Source organism: Mustela lutreola, chromosome 3 (assembly GCF_030435805.1).
Source record: "Mustela lutreola isolate mMusLut2 chromosome 3, mMusLut2.pri, whole genome shotgun sequence".
Lineage (NCBI taxonomy): Eukaryota > Metazoa > Chordata > Mammalia > Carnivora > Mustelidae > Mustela > Mustela lutreola.
In genome coordinates this window covers 36,953,138-36,974,051 of record NC_081292.1, presented here as the reverse complement: position 1 = coordinate 36,974,051, position 20,914 = coordinate 36,953,138, and the positions used below count along the sequence as shown (strand labels likewise).

The 20,914-nt window shown below is 39.2% G+C and overlaps 1 protein-coding gene across 3 annotated transcripts in view; it reads left to right on the top strand.

The window, feature by feature from the left end:
* The window catches only part of SPAG1 (sperm associated antigen 1), a 69,366-nt gene that overhangs the window by 8,986 nt on the left and 39,466 nt on the right, over positions 1-20,914 (top strand). For all 3 annotated transcript variants that reach the window (XM_059165920.1, XM_059165919.1, XM_059165921.1), the window contains 6 exons: positions 4,965-5,090; positions 8,736-8,800; positions 9,680-9,789; positions 10,544-10,649; positions 13,833-13,963; positions 17,248-17,354. In XM_059165920.1, coding sequence (XP_059021903.1) covers positions 4,965-5,090; positions 8,736-8,800; positions 9,680-9,789; positions 10,544-10,649; positions 13,833-13,963; positions 17,248-17,354 — 645 coding nt within the window. The remainder of the gene's footprint in view (positions 1-4,964; positions 5,091-8,735; positions 8,801-9,679; positions 9,790-10,543; positions 10,650-13,832; positions 13,964-17,247; positions 17,355-20,914) is intronic.

Genomic DNA, 20,914 nt, shown 5'->3' with positions numbered 1-20,914 from the left:
TGTCTTGTAATTTTCAGTGTGCAGTTCTTGCATATTTTTGTTTAATTTATTCCTAAGTATTTAATATATTTTATGCTATTGTAAAAGTTAATGTTTTTAAATTTCATTTATTTTTGCTCATTCTGAGTCACCGTAACTATGAAATTTTATATATGTATGTATGTATTTATTTTTGGTGTGGTAAAATACATATCACATAAAATTTACCATCTTAGCCATTTAAAAATTTAAAAAGATTTTTTAATAAACATATAATGTATTATTAGCCCCAGGGGTACAGGTCTGTGAATCTCCAGGTTTACACACTTAACAGCACTCACCATACCACATACTCTTCCTGATGTCCATAACCCCACCACCCTCTCCCTACCCCCTTCCCCCAGCCCCCCCCCTCAATTTTTTGTGATATTAAGAGTCTCTTATGGTTTGTCTCCCTCTGATCCCATCTTGTTTCATTTATTCTTTTTCCTACTCCCCGATCCCCCACGTTGCATCTCCACTTCCTCATACCAGGGAGATCATATGATAGTTGTCTTTCTCCAATTGACTTATTTCACTAAACATAATACCTTCTAGTTCCATCCATGTCATCGCAAATGGCAAGCTTTCATTTCTTTTGATGGCTGCATAGTATTCCATTGTGTATATATACCACATCTTCTTTATCCAGTCATCTGTTGATGGACATCTAGGTTCTTTCCATAGTTTGGCTATTGTGGACATTGCTGCTGTAAACATTTGGGTGCACGGGCCCCTTCTGATCCCTACGTTTGTATCTTTAGGGTAAATACCCAGTAGTGCAATTGCTGGGTCATAGGGTACCTCTATTTTCAACTTTTTGAGGAACATCCATGTTGTTTTCCAGAGTGGTTGCACCAGCTTGCATTCATCTTAGCCATTTTTTTTTTAAAGATTTTATTTATTTATTTGAAAGACAGAGATCACAAGAAGTCAGAGAAGCAGGCAGAGAGTGAGGAAGGGAAACAGGCTCCCGGCTGAGCAGAGAGCCCAATGTGGGGCTTGATCCCAGGACCTGGGATCATGACCTGAGCTGAAGGCAGAGGCTTTAACCCACTGAGCCAGCCAGGCACCACATCTAAGCCATTTTTAAGTGTAGAGTTCATTAGTGATATATTAACAAAAATCTCTGAATATAATAATGTCAATATAACTAAAAATCTCTGAATATAATAAAAAGTGTGCAATTCATTAGTGTTATATTCATATCATTGTGCAACCAATCTCCAGAACTTTTTTTTTATCTTATAGAGCTGAAACTCTACACTCATTAAACAATAGTTCTCCATTTCTCCCCCCCACTCAGCTCCTAGCAACCACCATTCTACTTTCTGTTTCATAAGTTTGACTAATCTAAATACCTCATATCAGTGGAAGTTTAATTTCAATTTTATTTGTATATTGCAAGTCTATAGTTATCTAATTGATCTTTTATATTGACCTTGTATCCTGTGATCTTCTTAAATTTACAAATTAGTTCTAGTAGCTTTTTTGTAGATTTATTGGGTTTTCTTTTTTTAACTAATTTTTTTAAAAAGATTTTATTTATTTATTTGACTGAGAGAGATGACAGGTAGGCAGAGAGGCCGGCAGAGAGAGAGGGGGAAGCAGGGTCCCCACTGAACAGAGAGCCCAATGCAGCTCGATCCCAGGACCCTGAGATTATGACCTGAGCCGAAAGCAGAGGCTTAACCCACTGAGCCACCCAGGTGCCCCCAGCCATTCGCTATTAAGTATAGTGTTGGCTTTAGATTTTTATGACATGACCCTTTATAAAGTGGAGCAGTGTCCCTTCTATTCCTTGTTTGATGAGAATTTTTACATGAATGGGTGTAGAGTTTTATGAAGTGCTTTTCCTGCATTTATTGAGAGGAATATAAGATTTCCTTTGTAGTCATTAATAAGGTAAATTATGTACTCTGTTTTCAAATGCTATACCAGCTTGCCTTCGAGGATAAACTCTATTTAGTTGTGCTGTATCTTTTTTATATATTGCTGGACTTAATTTGCTAAAATTTTATGAAGGATTTTTTGTGTATACAACCATGAGAGATATTAGCCTGTAGTTTTCTTGTAATGTCTGGTTTGAGTAATGGGGTAATGCTGGCAGCATAGAATATGAATTGGGAAGTGTTCTCTCTTCTTAAATTTTCTAGGAAAGTTTGTGTGTGATTGGCATTATTTCTTCCTTGAATATTTTCCCGGAATTCACCACTGATGCCATCTGGGCCTCACCTTTTCATTGTAAGAAAGGTTTTGACGCTTAATTACATTTCCGTAACAGATACAGTGCTGCTTAGGTCCTCCTTAGAGTTCTCTCTCTGGCTCCCTCCTCTTGGATATTTTGCATCCCAGATCCTTGTAATCTTTTCCTCCCTGAAGCCTGAGCTGTGTTCTTTTGAATTCAGTGAGACCACAGGGCTGTTTGGGTTTCTGTTCCCTGTTCTATAGCCTGGAAATTATGGGCAGTAAATTGGGGCCAGTGCAGGTCCCAATCCCTCCTTTGTTTCCTTTCTTTCAAGGATCATTTTCCCGTGCTACCTGTTGTCCGATGTCTGAAAACCACAGTTTCATATATTTATCCAGTTTTCTAGAGTTTAAGCAGGATGGCAGATCCAGTCCCTATTACTCCGTCAGGACCAGGAGGAGAGGTCCCTTTATTGATTTTTCTGTCCATGTGTTCCTTATTTATGAGTAATAGTTCTGTTGCATATATTCTAAATTTTCCTTTGTCATTAGTCTTTTAAATCTTGTGTGTGGTGTTTTTCATGTTTATTCATTAAAAAAAACCTTTTTCCCTTGGTTTTATCCCTTATGTTTTCTTGCATTTATACTTGAGAAAGCTTCCTCTCCACCAGATGCATATTTACCTATATTTTCTGAGTTCTTTTGTGGTTTCATTTTGCTTAATAACCTTTTTAAAAAAGATTTTTATTTATTTATTTGGCAGAGACAGAGTGAGAAAAAAAACACAAGCAGGGGGAGTAGGAGGGGGGAAGCAGGCTTCCCCTCCATCGAGCAGGGAGCCCAATGTGGGGCTCGATCCCAGTACCACGGGATCATGACTCGAACCAAAGGCAGACACCTAACGACTGAGCCATCCAGGTGCCCCAAGAAATAACTTCTTAAAACAGATTCTGGAGCAACAGGGGTTTTTGTTGTTGTTGTTGTTGTTGTTTTTAATTTATTTATTGTCAGAGAAAGAGCACAGGCAGACAGAGTGGCAGGCAGAGGCAGAGAGAGAAGCAGGCTCCCTGCTGGACAAGGAGCCCGATGTAGGACTCGATCCCAGGACCCCGGGATCATGACCTGAGCCGAGACAGCGGCTTAACCGACAGAGCCACCCAGGTGTCCCTGGAGCAACAATTTTTTGTTTTACTTTACTTTATTAATATATTAATTTACTTTATTAATGTATTACATTTGAAAACATTTGAAGACAGTTGTTTTTTTTTTTAAAGATTTTATTTATTTATTTGACAGGAGAGAGAGAGTTCACAAGTAGGCAGAGAGGCAGGCAGAGAGAGAGGAAGAAGCAGGCTCCCTGCTGATCAGAGAGCCCGATGTGGGACTCCATTCTATTACCCTGGGATCATGACCTGAGCTGACGTCAGAGGCTTTAACCCACTGAGACACCCAGGCACCCCATTTGAAGACAATGTGGGGGAATATGCATTCTCTAACCCAGAATGCTATGTTTTTTAAAACTTTTGGCTTTTTCAGGGTGCCTGGGTGGCTCAGTAGGTTAAGCATCTGCCTTATGCTCAGGTCATGATCCCAGGGTCCTGGGATTGAGTCCCTGCATCAGGCTCCTCGCTCAGCAGGGAGCCTGCTTCTCCCTCCCCTGTACTGCTCCCCCTGGCTTGTACACTGTCTCTCTCTCTTTCTCTCTGTCAAATATATAAATTAGTAAAATCTTTAAAAAAATAAACTTTCTGCTTTCTCATTTTGCTATTTACTGACTTAAAATTGGAAACGTGGTAATTAATCTACAAGTTAAAATGACAGTTTGTGTCCAGAGTTCTTTGACTTTATTGTCTGTGGAGTAACAGCATAGTTTTAGTTGCAGAAGCTGCTTTTTTCCCAGTTGCATATTCTTTTTCAGTTACCTCTTGACTTCGCCTCTTCTCCCTTTCTTTCATGCTTTTCCCTGCCACTTCTCCCTCTGCCCCCATTCTCTTTCTTACTCTTTGTCCTCCTCTGTAATGGCTCCTCTTCCTTTTTACCTTTCTCCTCTTCCTGTTTTTCTGTTCTTTCTCCTTCTTTCACCTCTGTGCTCCCATTTTGTTCCCCTGCCTCCTGCACAATTAGGACAGATAGTATAGTTTAGTGCTGTATCATGGCGCCTAATTTAATGAGACCTTCACCGTATAGCTGCTGAATAACAATAATAGAATTTCACAGGTAACAAGTCTCTCACTCAATTTCTTCCTAGAACCTGTGACAATGCAGTTTAATAAACATGATTATGAACCTATTATGTGCCAGACACTGTGCTAGGTTCCTGAATCACAAAGAGGAGACTAAGACATAGGTTCTACCCTCATGGAACTTACAGAAATGTGAGAGAGATGAATAGTACATGGATTATTTTAAATCTCTGTTAAAACATGGAGGAGGAACATTTCTAGCCCAACCAGGCAGTTCAGGGAAAGCTTGTTGGAAGGGTTGAGAGTAAACTTGCAAAATAATAGAAGAAGGAAGGGCAGCACAGATATGCATAATTTTACTGAATTGCACATTTGAAAGTGGTGAAGATAATCAATTTTGTTTTGTGTATTTTACCACAATTTAAAAGCATAGTAGAAGGGCATCTCAGGTAGAATCCATGACCAAATTGTCACCCAAAATATGGACCCATAGGAAATGATGATAATGTATAATTCTAACACTTGGTTAATTACTTCAAACTGTATGTTTATCTTCTTCTTTCTCCTGCTTCTCAGAGTTGGGTTTCGGAAATTAAAAAAGACGAAAATAAAATGCACTTTCATGAAACTGAAGCATCTCCAGCAATGGAAGATCATTTGCCTCCAGTTCGTGGTTCAAACAGCTGTGTTCATGTTAGTAAGGTAGGCTGTTTTGGGGTGAGGTGTGGGGGGGGGCAGAAGATTGTTTTTGGCTAAGAGAGCTAATGTTTAATCAGAATAACCACAGTGTGATGTCCTTCGAGAGCTGGGGATTATCTTGAAACTGACCGCATGCTGTTGTCTTCTCCAGGAGGTGTGTTTCATCACTTGGAGATCCAGATGAAACCGCATTTCCCTTTGAAGGCTTGCTTCTTGGGCTCACTGCCTTTTCTCATTTTTTCTTTTGTTATGACTTCTGTTCTTCTCTGACCAGTTTTGATGAGCACATAAGATTCAATTTAGTGGGGGCACATGGATGGCTCAGTGGGTTAACACCTCTGCCTTCGGCTCGGGTCATGATCCCAGGGTCCTGGGATTGAGCCCTGCACTGAGCTCTCTGCTCGGCGGGGAGCCTGCCCCCCCCCCCCCACCCACCTGACTCTCTGTCTACTTGTGATCTCTGTCTGTGAAATAAATAAATAAAATCTTAAAAAAAAAAAAAAAAGATCCAATTCAGTTGGAAAGAATTTCAGGGAATACTTTTGTCTGTCCAGTGAAGATGTAGAAGAAATAGTTTATTACTTGATGAACTCGGGATTTAAAGTATTAAACAGATACTCTGAATCTGCTGAAGATGTCATTCCTCTGTTTACTGCATATTATTCCAGCCCCTTATGACGATTTCTCTGTGGCTGATCCCTATTTTGTCATGTAGACCTTTCCTTTTTTACCCATGGGTTCCATATAGAAGGGACCTGTTGGGAGTCCCAGGTCCATTTATACTTAACTTCAAGTTAAAACTGAGCTTCTGGCCAGAAGATCTACCTGACCCTGTTGTTCCAGAATCTACCCATTGTGTCCTGGGCATTGGGAGCCTCTGGCCTTTCATGTGGACCCCACATTCCGTTCCCTCTGCCCTACTTTTTTCTTTTATTCCTATCATTTCTGAAAGATTGCCTATTCAAGTCTCTTCATTCTGGGCTAACTTACTCTTTTTATTTTCATTTCTTCTTTGAATACTCAGTTTTATTTAAAAATAAAATCCATAGCTCCTTATTACACTACTCGCTAATAATTTACCTTCCTGCATCTTTTTCCTCCCCATTAAGAATTGCTCATGTAAATGAGGTACACTGTAATCCTCAAAAAGGATGTCACTATCTGTCATCAATATATTTCTATTTATTGAACACCCATTTTTTGTTAAGTCTGTGCCCTGAATATATAACAGGAGGTTATAGTTCCATGGGATAGAGAGAATAGTGGTACAGTGATTCCCAAAGCATAATTTATGGGCCCTGGTTCTCCCAGAGATCCTTCCAGAGGGTCTGGAAAGTCAATGCTATTTTTAAAAATAATGCTACTGCTTTGTTCTTTTCACTGCATTGACATTTGTATTGAGGGTGAAGCTGTCGGGCCTTAGCATGAATCAAGGCAGTGAGTGGCGCCAAACTGGGCTGGTAGTTGCTGTTTTCTCCACGGCTCCCTATTTATAGTCAAAAAACTCCAATCTGACTTAAAAATGTCTTTGATGAAACAATAAAACGTATTTAAAACGTTTTTATTTAAAACGTATTTAACGTATTGTTAAGTCTTGAGTCTTGAGGACACCTCTTTCTAATATTCTGTGTGACAGAAGTATTCAAAAAGCACTTGACTGTGAGGTAAAACCTGGCACTTATTTCGAGAGGCAAGACTCGTGTAAATGAGTTGTCAGCTGAAGTCAGCTCTTTCCCAGAACAGGTTTAACCGGAAAGAGCGACTGACAGACAAATTATAGTTATTCAGACTTGGGTTTTTGACAAACGTTGTATTGAAAATGAATGAAGTGGGCCTGTCATTTTAAGGAAAACAACTGGCAGTGTCTTTTCCCAGTGAGAAAATCTGAGCTTTTCATCACAATTTAAGAGTATTTCATGTTCTTCTGCGGCTCTTAAATACCTGCTTGTAACAAAAAGTTTCCCCTAAAGGGGATACTTAAAGACTCTTCTGATGAGTTTGATGAAGATATTAATGGAGGGGCACCTCGGTAGCTCAGTGGGTTAAGCCTCTGCCTTCGGCTCAGGTCATGGTCTCAGCGTCCTGGGATTGAGCCCCACGTCAGGCTCTCTGCTCAGCACAGAGCCTGCTTCCCCTCTCTCTCTCTGCCTGCCTCTCTGCCTATTTGTGATCTCTCTCTCTCTCAAATAAATAAAATCTTTAAAAAAAAGATATTAATGGATAAGATTTTTAAATTGTATAATGAAATATATGTGTGTTTGGAAGATCTGTGTAACTTTGGATGACCACACCCAGTGTTACAAAATTGTGCATGAGTAAACAACCCATTCAAACTGGTTTCAGATTGTGACTGACTTTTAAGAAACCATTTAAGAAACTGTTGATGAACATTATGGCTCTTGTTTGCTTTCCTCCCATTTTCCACAAGTGCTTGGAGTGGGCCTGCAACCTAGGCTGGGCCAATGAATAGCACCAAGCTAGTGCTTGGTCAGGGACGGGCGCATGACCCAAGCTAGGGAATGCTGAGTCCTTCCCGAGATTTCTCTAACTAAAGGTGGAGAGAAGAGTCCCTCTCCTTCTTTCTGGTTGGGAGGCCTGTGAGGTTAGAATCCTGTACTGCCTGTGGCCACTGTGCCTACTATATGGGAAAAGCAAGTAGCCAGTGGGGAGAAAGTGATATCTGTGGGCAGAAAGAAGCAGACACTAGGGACAGGGGGAGAGTGGGAGAGCTGGGGAGAGAGAGTATACAATCCTTTAGCTAGTAGTACACCTGTAATTTCATCAATTTGGTTATGTAAGCCAATAGTTGGTTTTTTTTTTTTTTAAGATTTTATTTATTTGTCAGAGAGAGAGTGAGCACACAGGCAGGCAGAGTGGCAGGAAGAGGAGGCAGAGAGAAACGGGCTTGCCAGTGAGAAAGGAGCCCAATTCGGGACTTGATCCCAGGACCCTGGAATCATGATCTGAGCTGAAGGCAGATGCTTAATGGACTGAGCCACCTGGGTGTCCTAGTTTATTCTTTTTAAATAGGATTAGTCCAAGTCGGGTGTCTTTTGTTGCAAACAAAATATCTCCAATACAGCAAAGTAGTTATTCTTATTTCTCCAATGGCTAGTGTTTGTTTTTTGTTTTTCTTGTAAGATTTTATTTATTTGTCTGAGAGAGAGAGAGCACAAGCAGTGGGAGCAGCAGGCAGAGGGAGTAGTGGCTTCCCACTGACCATGGAATCCAATGTGGGACTCACCTCCAGAACTCTGGGGTTAGGACCTGAGCCAAAAGCAGACCTTAACCAACTGACCCACGCAGGCATCCCTCCAATACCTAGGTTTTAAAAGAATGGATGATAGTTGGTTATGTTTTTATTATAAGAAAATTGCTAAAAAATCACATTTCATACATGTGGGTTTTTAAATCTTACATACATACTTAAAGTCCAGTAGATTGCTCCCAGAATTAACTACCGATTTAAAATCCTTTTTAATGTGCTATATGTTAATAGTTACAGTACTTGAATTGTTATAATTTCAAGAGGACCTATTTTTCTTATCCACTCAGTTAGTATATCTTAATTCAATCCTTCACACTGTATTTATCATAAAACCTACTAATCTTAAATATGTCTCATAAAATATTCTTTTATTCTCTCAGGAAAGATATTCTAATAGCAGACGACCTAAAAAGAAAATTCCGAGGGATTATGCAGAATGGGATAAGTATGTTTTATATTTCATAATACAAAATTTGTCACTGAAAAATTCTCTACCATAAAATATTATAGTAACTTCTTAATTTTTATAAGTCTGAACATATCAAGACTGCCAAGTTACTTTTGGTAGAGTACTAAGAGTATCCGGTGTAAGTAATGAACAACAGTTGGAAGGAAGGCAGGCAGGAGCAAGCCCCAAGCTCCCCCAAGTGGAAACCACCCTTAAAAGGAGTCCTCCAATGTTCCCTGCCCCCCCATGATAGATGACAAAAACCTGATTGGATGAAAGACCCATCTCGGTTAACCAGGTTAAAACAGCCCACTGGCAAGTCCATAAAAATCCCTAGATGTAGACACTCCAGGTTACAACCCTCTCAAGTCCCTCCCTTTTCAGGAGCTTTGTACTATGCCTCAATATCTCAATAAATGTTGCTTTTGCTGCCCACCACTCTTCCTCTGGTCTACCCCTTGATTTTTCATAGTGGCATGACCAAGAACTGTGGACACGGAGCTAAAAGAAATCCTGTAACATAAGCACTTTTGATCTTATTTTTTCATTAAATAAATATCTACAGCATCCTTTCATTTATAAAAGCAACCAAAAATAATTCAGGTAATCCTATGCCCATCAAAAATAAAAAGGAACAAAAACTTTAAGTCGAGATAAATTAGTCACATTTTAATGACAAAGTTCTGATTAATTTTGAAGTCCTCACTTGAATTACGTGGTTTCTAAGAGCAAATACAGACGATTTATAATATGAACCTGTTATGCATTTTTAGAATATGTCTCTAAAGGCACAGTGGTATGACATAAGACTATCAATAATAAATTGAATTTCCTTGCTTGTTTTGTACATTTTTTGTTTTTTTTTCTTTCATTAAGGTTTGATGTGGAAAAGGAATGTTCAAAAATTGATGAAGATTACAAAGAAAAAACTATAGTAAACAACAAGTCACATTTGTCTAAAATTGAGACAAGAATAGACACAGCAGGTAATTGGGAAAAATAATAATTTCATAGTTTTCACATTTTCAAAATTATAATAAAAACTATCAAACTAGATAAACTTCTCTTTAAGTGCTATAGATTTCCATTAAAAGTTTATGGATTTTCTCCTAGAGTTGACCACTTCTAGCAAATTCAGTTTCATCCTTTAACTACTTAATTTTATATGAGTAATAGTTACCCTACTTAAATTTAATAAGACTCAAAAATATAAATCTAGTTTTTAACTATAATTTTTCTTTATATTTTTCAAATCATTTTTTTCCAAATCCCCCCCCTTTTTTTGGCCTCAAAACAAAATGATATGGCATTTATTTGTTTTCACTCGAAGTCCTTAGGTGTATAGCACCTTTAAAGTGAAATACAGGGGCGCCTGGGTGGTAAGTGGGTTGGGCCTTTACCTTGGCTCAGGTCATGATCCCAGGGTCCTGGAATCGAGCCCCATGTCGGACTCTCTGCTCAGCATGGGGCCTACTTCCCCTCTCTCTGCCTGCCTCTGTGCCTACTTGTGATCTCTGTCAAATAAATAAATTAAATCTTTAAAAAAAAAGATAAAGTAAAATACAACCAATAATAATTTAAAAAATCTAAACCCTCCCAAATTGTGAATTATTTAATTAAACATTTCCTAAACAGGAAATGTTTCTTTTATTTACTTCACAAATGACTGTTTCTGTTAAAATAAGCATTTTTGGATTTAAACTTTTTAAAAATTCTGTTCAATTTTATTTTTATTTCTAGGTCTAACTGAGAAGGAAAAGACTTTTCTTGCTACTCATGAAAAGGAAAAAGGAAATGAAGCTTTTAACTCAGGGGACTATGAAGAGGCTGTGATGTATTATACTAGGTGAGCAGATTTTTGTTGTTGTTTCTGTTACCTTTCTTTTTTTTTAAGCATGCTTCACACCCAAAATGAGTCTTGGACCTGGAGATCAAGAGTTACGTGCTTTACTAACTGAGCCAGCCAGGAACCCCTTGTTGTGGTTTAAACTTGCCATTTAAAAAACATGATAATGTTTATATTTAATCATTGAAATGATATAAATAAGTTAAAAAGTCTGTGTCCGAATTACTGAAGATATTATAATTATTATTTACCATAAATTCACTTGTGTTTGCCTTATTTTTCAATACTTTTCTCAACCTCTTAAGCTCCCTGATCCCCAGTTTTGACAGAGGTCCCAACTTTCCCATTTTCCAGAGAAAATAGAAGCCATCTGAATGGAACGTGACAGAAAGTTCATATAGTATAGAGCGTAAGAACTCAGGCTCTGCAATTAGATTGCCTGGATTTAATCCTGGTACTTAATGATGCTACCTCCCACCACAGGGCCTTTGCATATGCTGGGTCTGCTGTGTAGAAATTCTTTCCTCTTCTCATTATCTAGTTAATTCACATTTACCTTAAGGTCTCATCCTATGCTTCACTTCTTTGGGGAAGTCTTCCTTTACCTCCCCGACAAGGCTAAGTCTCCACCCTACTCCATTCCTCCCCACCTCTGACTCCCAGTTTATAGGCTCTTAGAGCAGTCTTGCCTCTCCTTTGTGGTACTTGTTGAAGGTACAGTTTAAATTTGTGTATTTTGATAGTAACTGGACTATAAACTCTGTCAGAGCAGAGTGGCCTTATCAGTTTTCTTATAACTTTGTATCCCCAGGCCCAATAAAGTACCTGGTTCATAGTAGATGTTTAATAAATACTTTTATGGACTTTTTAAAAATAAACATTTTATTTATTTATTTGAAAGAGGGAGAGCATGAGCGGGGAGAGGGTTAGAGGGAGAGGGAGAATCAGTTTCCCTGCTGAGCAGAGAGCCCAGTGTGGGGCTCAACCCCAGGACCCCGAGATCCTGACTTGAGCTGAAGGCCGACACTTTACTGACTGAGCCACTCAGGTGTCCACTTACGTGTACTTTTTTTTTTTTTTTTAAAGATTTTATTTATTTATTTATTTGACAGAGAGAAATCACAAGTAGATGGAGAGGCAGACAGAGACAGAGGGAAGCAGGCTCCCCGCTGAGCAGAGAGCCTGATGCGGGACTCTATCCCAGCACCCTGAGATCATGACCTGAGCCGAAGGCAGCGGCTTAAACCACTGAGCCACCCAGGCGCCCCACTTACGTGTACTTTTGAAGCTCTTAACAGGAAACAAAAAGTAGACTAATTTCCTAAATTATTGTTACAAACTCATTGTGTTTATAGAATCCCTTACGCTATGTTAGAAATAAACTCTCTATGATCTTTTTTTCACCTTTGGAAGGAAGATTTTTTTCTTCAATGTTGCTTCTCTACAGAAGTTTGTTTCCCCTATTTAAATGAACATGCAAGGTAAAAAGGCTATTAATCTATCTCTCACTCAGTATTTGTCTTCCCTTTTCATGCAGGTGGAAATCAGCTTGATGCTGTTCTCTCTCTTCATGTAGATTTCCACCAGTAGAGAATCTCTTAGTCTATTACAGGGAGCATAATTTTTCCTCTTTTAAGAAATCAGAGTGGTGCAGTCAAAGCAGCATAGCAGTAAGGAAACTCAACTGCCACTTTCTGACCCTGGGCAGTTTCTTTGCCTCTCTGGCCTCGGTTTCCTCAATGTGATGAGGTTGTTACAGTGCCTAATTCAGAGCTGCTGTGAGGATTTAATAAAACAACACAAAGGCAGGATAACTTGGTGGCAGTGACAGCAGGTGCTGGAGTACACTGGGTTTGAGTCCTGCCTCTCATTTACTAGCCTGTGGCCTCGGGCATGCTGCTTAGCCTTTCTGTCATATCTGTTTTTCTCATCTGTAAGGTAGGAAGAGCAGTAATACCTCCTGGTATTTGTGCCAGGCATGTAGGAGGTACTCAGTGTCAGGTACTTGTATTAGTCATTCTTGTATTGTCTGTCTTTGGTCTCTACCCAACCATGTGATTTCTTTATATTCATCTTTAATGATCTTAGTAAATTGCTACTTTTTGTGGCTTTTTTCCCTTTTCATTTTCTATTTTTTTTCCAGCTTTATAAAATTCAGTGCACTGATCCCCTTATCTTTCCTATACGTAGGAATGCATCATTTCACAGCACTCCAAATCAACTTATTAAGGAATAACAGGGGAGGTTTTAAGTCCTTCTTTTCATCAGTTATTTGGCTTTCATACCCTTAATGTAACAAAATTTCTTAAAGTCTGTACTCCTCAGTAAATATACTCTCTCCTTCCATTAACTTTTTCTGATTAAATTGTGATCATTTCCTTAGAATTAAGTCTAGTTTTAGATTACAAACTGAACTGTTCTTTTTAGATTACAAAGTAAACTCACCATAGCAACTTAATATAGGATATTAGTTGTGGCTGATTGCTCCATTTTTTTGGTACTAGGAAATTGTCCCCGAGGTGTCAAAATAATGTATTTGATATTTGATGTTAACTAATCTGTTTTTTTACGAGATCTGTGGGTATGTAGCTTACTTCTATAGCCAGAGTCAACCTTAAACTGCTTAACTGAATGTTCAGCATCTGTCTAAATATTGATTCAGTGTGTCTACAGAGCTATATTTTATTATACTTGATGATGTCAGCTGTATAGTTTGCTAGAGCTGCCATTACAAAGTGCCACAGGCTGAGGGACTCAAAAAGCAGAAATTTATTTTCTCACTGTGTGGAGGCTGCAAATCTGAGATCAAGGTGTCAATAGGGCTGGTATCTTCTGAGTCCCCTCTTCTTGGCCTGTAGGTAGCCATCTTCTCTCTCTGTCTGCAAGTGGTCTTTCCTCGGCATGTGTCTCTGACATAATCTCCTCCTTCTATAAGGACACCAGTCATAATGGATGAGGGTATTCCCTCATGACCTCATTTTAACTTAATCATCTCTTTAAACTCAATCTCCAAATACAGTTATATTCAGAGCTGCTTGGGGTGAGGACTTCAGCATATGAGTTTGGGGGACACAGCTGTACCCGTAACACAGGCTATAATTGTTTTCACAATTTTAGCTGAGTTTATCTATCTACTTAAGTTTTCCACTGGTCTATTTTTGCCAATAAGTGTCTCTTTTGTAGGAGTATATCCGTTCTCCCCACTGTGGTGGCCTATAACAACCGTGCTCAAGCAGAACTCAAACTACAGAACTGGAACAGTGCTTTCCGGGATTGTGAAAAGGTCTTGGAGTTAGAACCTGGAAACTTGAAAGGTAAAAAACATTCACAGAGTGCTTTAAATTTATGTCAGGATTTGTTAGACTATTTGTAGATACTCCTTATGATTATATTAAGCCTACTTCAAATACACTCTAATTTCTGTGAATCATCACTTTCATAAAGTTACTTTTAACTTCAAGTTTAACTTGGAATTTAAATTCCTGGCTATTTGTGTGAAGTAGTTAATAATCCCAGGAGATTAAATAAAATATATATGGTTTTAGAGAAAGATCTCAAGCTTATATTTGAACCATTGTTGGTTTTCTTTTTATCTTTCAGTTATTTTTATTGTGGTAAAATATATATAACATGAAACTTATCATCTTTATCATTTGTCAGTACAATTCAGTGGTGTTAAATGCATTCATATAGTTGTGCAGTTTTCACTATCCTCCGTTTCCAGAACTTTTTATTTTTTAATCCTGCATGACTGACATGCTCTGCCTGTTAAACAATAATACTCTACTTTCCCTTCCCGCCAGTCTCTGACAACTACAATTCTCCTTTCTGTTTCTATGATTTTACAGTTCTAGGTATCTCATCTAAGTGGAATGATTCAGTATTTATCTTTTTGTTACTGGCTTGTTGAACTATCTTTTTATCTGAAAAATATCTAAGTGTAATTTAATATAAAATTTCTGACATTAATATAATAAGCCCTTGCTTGAGGTCTAGAACCTTCTGCCAGTAGCGTTTTGGGCATTTCCACCTACATGTCCATAGACATTTTATTTATTTATTTTTATTTATTTATTTATTTGAGAGAGAGTGAACACAAGAGGGGTGAGGGGCAGAGGGAAAGGCAGATTCCCTGCTGAGCGAGGAGCCTGATGGGGGGCTCGATCCCAAGACCCTGAGATCATGATCTGAGACGAAGGCAGCCGCTTAACTGATTGAGTCACCCAGATGCCCCTCCATAGACATTTTAAATTAAATGTGCCCAAAGCTAACTATATCTTTGTTTGGATTTCCTGTCTCAGTGGCTGCACAACCTTGCTGTGGTCTGAGCCTGACTATACAGGTCTAAGCCTGACTATACAAGTCAGACTCCGCTCTCTTTCTCTGTGATGGAGAAGGAATCACTCCACAAGGGAGCAGCATAATTTGTAATACACTCTATTTCTTTAAATGTTACGGATTTGAGGAAGTGTAAACACTTACTTTTTTTCACACGGAATGTACCCTTGTGTGCCCGTGAACATGGGTGTGCAGAAGCCATGGGCATGCTTAGGGGGGAGATCCTGGAACATCAGCCCAGTCATTGCCATGGATTGCCCTCCTTTTGCCAGCAAAATCCTCTTGCGCCTGTAATTTGTCTCTGTCACAGAGTATGGGTGGGCTCCCCAGTTTTAGGAGGTGGCAAAAAAGTTTGGCAATCTCCTGATGGGCCCCCACCAACACAGTGCTAGGCACTGTGCCAGGTTCTTGACATGTATTAACTCCACTAATTTCACAATAGCTGAGTAGAGGTGCAGATACTATTGCTAGTACACTCAGTTTACAAAAGTGGGAACTCAGGCATAGAAAGATTAAGCATTTCACCCACAATCACACAGCTAGTGAATGGCAGACAGGACTCAGCACTGGGCAGTGGACTCCAGAGCCTACACTCAAGCACAGTGCTCATCTGCTACCAGATTGACTTTATGTTTCCACTTTTCCTTGTTTGAGTGATTTCAAAAGCACCAGAATCTTCACTACTTAAAAAACAAACTGGGGCTCCTGGGTGGCTCCGTGGGTTAACCCTCTGCCTTTGGCTTAGCTCATGATCTCAGGGTCGTGGGATGGAGTCCTGCATTGGGCTCTCTGCTCAGCGGGGAGCCTGCTTCCCCCTGCCTCTCTGCCTTCTTGTGATCTCTCCCTCTCTGTCAAATAAATAAATAAAATCTTTTAAAAAATAAATATATGAAAATAAAAAATAAAAAATAAAAAAATAAATAACAAACTGGATAGAGCCAAGTCTAGTAATGAGTAGGGCTAGAAAACATTAAGAAGTCTTATGTTGGCTTAAGTGAATAAATAATTTCCTTCTCAAAACTTTATGTTTAACTCAAAATATAATTGTTCTAAATGCAGTGTGGTATTTTAGTTCAGCCTGCAACAGAAAAAGGTTTTAGAGGAGAAGCTAGTGAAATGCAACTCAAGCCTGTAGCTTAGTTAATAATAAAATACCAATGTTAATTTCTTGGTTTTGGCAAATATTCCATAATTAGGTAAGAAGTTAGCATGAGGGAAAGCTGGAAGAAGGCATGTGAAAACTCTCTGTAGTATCTTTGCAGCTTTGCCATACATCTAAAATTATTTCAAAAATTAAAAGTTTAAAAAATGCTAACTGTTATATCATGCCTACTTCTTTATGGATGTTCCCTTCTGAGTAGTAATAGTAATAGCTAAACTTGTACTTAAAGTATAGTATACAGTTTGGGTTAAATTTATGACAATGATTTATCCTGTAGATTTTCATGGCTCATTCTATGTTGTAAGATAGCATATTAAAATATATTGGATATAAAACATAAAAAAATATATTGGATATAAATTTCTTGCTTTTCAGAATTTCTAAGCCTCATTCTTTTCAAAATAATAACTTACTATACGAAGTTCTCTGATAATACAGGGATAATGATGGGACTATAAAGGCATTCCTTATTAGTATTACTACTAAAATAATTCAATAGTAAAAAATAATTGTCAAATGATTTGAAATATACAGAAAATCTGACATAAATTACCAACGTGCTCAATTTCTGAACTGAGCCGACCTCGTCTTCAGGATTCTGTCAGTTCCCTGTGTGAAATACCTTCTTCTAATCATTTTATAGGTTGCTATAAAGCCTTTGCTAATGGCTCATAGTCTGAGCCATCTGCTGGTCAGCAATGTACTAAATTTGAGTAAAGGATTTTCTCAATTTTCATAAAAGGCAAAATAATGCTAGTGGTGATAATTAAGAGGAAAATGTTACTGTTTCTTGAAAAGCTTCCCAATATCGCAGTCCAGCATGGTGCCTGTGAGGGTCCGGTCTCTGAGTGCTTGGAGGAGCTGGCAGGGCCTGGGGCTATTGGAGGATCAGGTTGTGGGAGGGGACTGTTGCCCGAGGCAGCCTCCTCTGTTTACCCCAGTATCATTTTCTATACACACAACAGTATGAAAGTGGGTGTAATTAAGCTTTGCCCAATTGCACACTAAGCTATTCTATTTGTATCCTTCTACTTGAAAAATTGGCTCTCACCATGATACCACATGTTAAAAATACAACTTTTTTGGATAAATTTTCAGCTCTTCTGCGCCGTGCCACTACATATAAACATCAGAACAAGCTCCAGGAAGCTATAGAAGATTTGAATAAAGTACTGAATGTTGAACCTGATAATGAGTTGGCCAAAGTAAGTAACAGAAAGTGATTCCTCACCTAATTCTATAGTTGTTCTTTTTTATTATTATTTTTTTCAATTTTTAAAAAGATGTTGGGGCACCTGGGTGGCTCAGTCGTTAAGCATCTGCTTTCTTCTTGGGTCATGATCCCAGGGTCCTGGGATCGAGTCCCAAATTGGGCTCCCTGCTGGGCGGGGAGCCTGCTTCTCCCTCTCCCTTTGCCCCTGCTTGTGTTCCCTCTCTTGCTGTCTCTCTGTCAAATGAATAAATGAAATCTTAGGAAAAAAAGATTTTATTTCTTTGAGAGAGAGAGAGTGAGCTAGTGAGCGAGACAGCACAGCAGCAGGGAAGGAAGGAGAGGGAGAAGCAGACTCCCTGCTGAGCAGGGAGCCCAATTTGGGGCTTGATCCCAGGACCCTGGGATCATGACCTGAGCTGAAGGTAGATGCTTAATCAACTGAGCCACCTAGATGCCCAGTTATTTTATTTTTTTTTAAGATTTTATTTATTTGACAGAGATCACAAGTAGGCAGAGAGGCAGGCAGAGAGGCAGGCAGAGAGAGAGGGGGAAGCAGGCTCCCTGCTGAACAGAGAGCCTGATGCGGGACTCCATTCCGGGACCCTGGGATCATGACCTGAGCTGAAGCAGAGGCTTAAACCATTGAGCCACCCAGGCATCCGCAGTTATTATTTCTGTATTTGTTAAAATGACATCAGTCTTGTTGGATGAATGATGTTGAGAATTAGGTTACTGCTTTAAAAACTAGGTCTATCCCAAAAGAAAACAAAACAAAACAAAACAAAAACTAGGTATATCCCAGAAATACCTGAAAGTGTTAATAGCTATTTGAAGTGGAAGAAAGCAGGCTCTGAAAATGTCCAAATCTCTAAGCCTACTTCTGAAGGACATTTATTTATTTAGATATGTAACATTGTGTATAAGGGTACTTGTGTTGATTTGACACGTTAATGTATTGCAGGACGATCACACCTTAGCTTTAGCGAACACCTCTGTCACGTCACATAATTATTATTATTTTTGTGTGTGTGGTAAGAACAATTAAGTTCTCATCTCTTAGCAACTTGGAAGTTTAGAATACAGTCTTGCTGACTACAATCTCTGTACCGTACCTTAGCTCTCCAGGACTTGATCAACTACTAATTACAAGTTTGTATCCTTAAGCCTGTACCTTTCTGGCTCCTAGTAATAGTCATTCTACTTTCTGTTCTTATAAGCCTGTCTTTTTTAGATGTGACAAGTAGGTGATATCATACAACAGGAATATTTGATTTGTCTCTTTACTGAAGTGTTGTAGAAAATGCTTTCTCTGAGGCAATCTCAATGTATTATGCAGAGTGGTATGGAAGTTTCCTAGGTAGGATCAGGCGCGCGCTCCGTGGCCACAGAAGAGTGCGTGGTAAGCGTAGTGCCACTGAGGACATTCACGGCCTGACTGAGCAGACCGACTGAGGTATGCAGCCCGGGGGCTGTTTTGAGGCCTAACGACTAGAATTAAGTGTGAGCTGTGAGATTTTACCCTACTTACAAATTAACAAGATGGTCTAGCAGAAGAGAAAAGACTTCTGGGTCAGACACAAAGGACTCTCATTCACACTACAGCAAACTGATGAGCTTCAAGGTTGTGTCAGCTCCCCTGACCCCCAAGTCCCATGGGGGTGGTGCAGAGTGACCCAGATAGAGCTGCTCTCATTGGGTTTGTATCACAGCTGAGGAATCCCAAATCTCAGACACCCCTGTCTTTTATAATGGGATACAAGGAAACCTGCCCAAAATTCTGTTATGGAGGGAAATATCATTATTTTACTGGAAAGCACCTCCTCCTCTCTTCTCTGAAGAGAAATACTCTGTTTTCCAAGGCTGCTCTTAGTAACACATCCTAAAAAAGATGGTCCAGAACAAGTGTTATTTATACCACCGCTCACAACATACTTAGAAATGTGAGAAACCCATGGAGAACTGTCTTCCAGCAGTGAGTTATCTCTGTTTCCACACACACCTATTGGGTTATCTGTCTCTCTCTCATCTTTGGCAGTTGAAGTCCTATGTATTTGTCAAGTTAGCATTTCAGTGGATTAGGTTTAGGGCCTGGCTCAAGAACACATCTTTTTCCCATAGTACTTTCATTTTTTAGTGGTATATTTATTGAAAAGTTAACATGACAATATTCGAAAAAAAAAAAAAAAACTAAAACAAGGAAAACCACCTTTAATGTCACTACACAATGACTTAACCATTGCATCTTAACCAATGCAAAGATTAACTCAAAATGGATCATATACCTCAGGGTAAAACCTGGAATATAAGAGTGCTAGAAGGACACATAGGATAAAATCTTTATGACCTTGGATTAGACAAATCTTCCTTAGATGTGACATAATGGCACAATCATAAAAGGAAAAATTGGTAAATTGGACTTCATCAAAATTTAAAAATTTTGTTCTTTAAAAGACATTATCAGAAGGAAAAAAAAGACAAGTCATAGACTGGGAAAAAAAAAATTTGCAAATGGTATGTCCAAAAAAAGACTTTCATCGTGAATATACACATGGTCTCCAACTTACAATGGCTTGGCTTAACAACCTTTTGACTTTATGATGGTACAAAAGTGATTGGTTTCTATTGAATACCTAACTTCGAATTTTCATTTTTTTTCCCAGACTAGCAATATGCTGGGCAGGGGCAGCGAACCACAGATCCCAGTCAGCCATGCGCTCATAGCGGGAAACGGATACACCCACAACCATTCTGTGCCCAAGCAACCATTGTGTTGTTGACTTTCAGTACAGTATTCAATAAGTTACACGAGATATTCATCACTTCATTACAGAACAGGTTTTGTGTTAGAGGATTTTGCCCAACCTTAGGCTAATAAAAGCCGTTCTGAGCACGATTAAGGGAGGCGAGGCTAAGCAAGCTATGCTGTTTAGTAGGTTAGGTGTGGTAAATGCATTTTCAACTTACAGTGGGGTTATTAGTGTTATGCCCCAATAACGGGTCCGTGATTAAAGGAGCGAGACTGATATAAAGCAAAGGTCAAGCAAAGCTTTATTTTGCGCCAAGCATCAAGAATCTAACTGAATATTCAGGGAGGCACCTCTTACAAGAGAGGGCGACCCTTCTCTGTTTCATAGACTAGCTTTTAAGGGCAAAGGCTATGCGGTTGGGCCTGGCCACGCACAGGTGACCAATGAGATTGTAACACACAGGAAACTCCACAGTGATGCTAGGTGACCAACTGAATTACAATTTCCCCTAGTAGACAGTTGAACCAGCCTGTTACACCTTGATTAGGATTGGCGCCAAAAAGGCTCCTAAAGGGCGGGGCCCATACTCGTTGGTAGCTACCTAGACAGTACGCAACCTCCCACTGATCCAAGTCTCCACTGGCCTGACCCACCCTTGTATCTGGGCTTTGTTACCTGGAGCTGGTTTCCGGGACTTGTTTTTTTTTTTTTTTTTTAAATGGGACTTGTTTTTAAGTGAATCCCCTGGGGGAAGGGAAGCAGGGACAGTTTAAGGGTTAAACAATGAGGTTTTTGTTTAACCTCA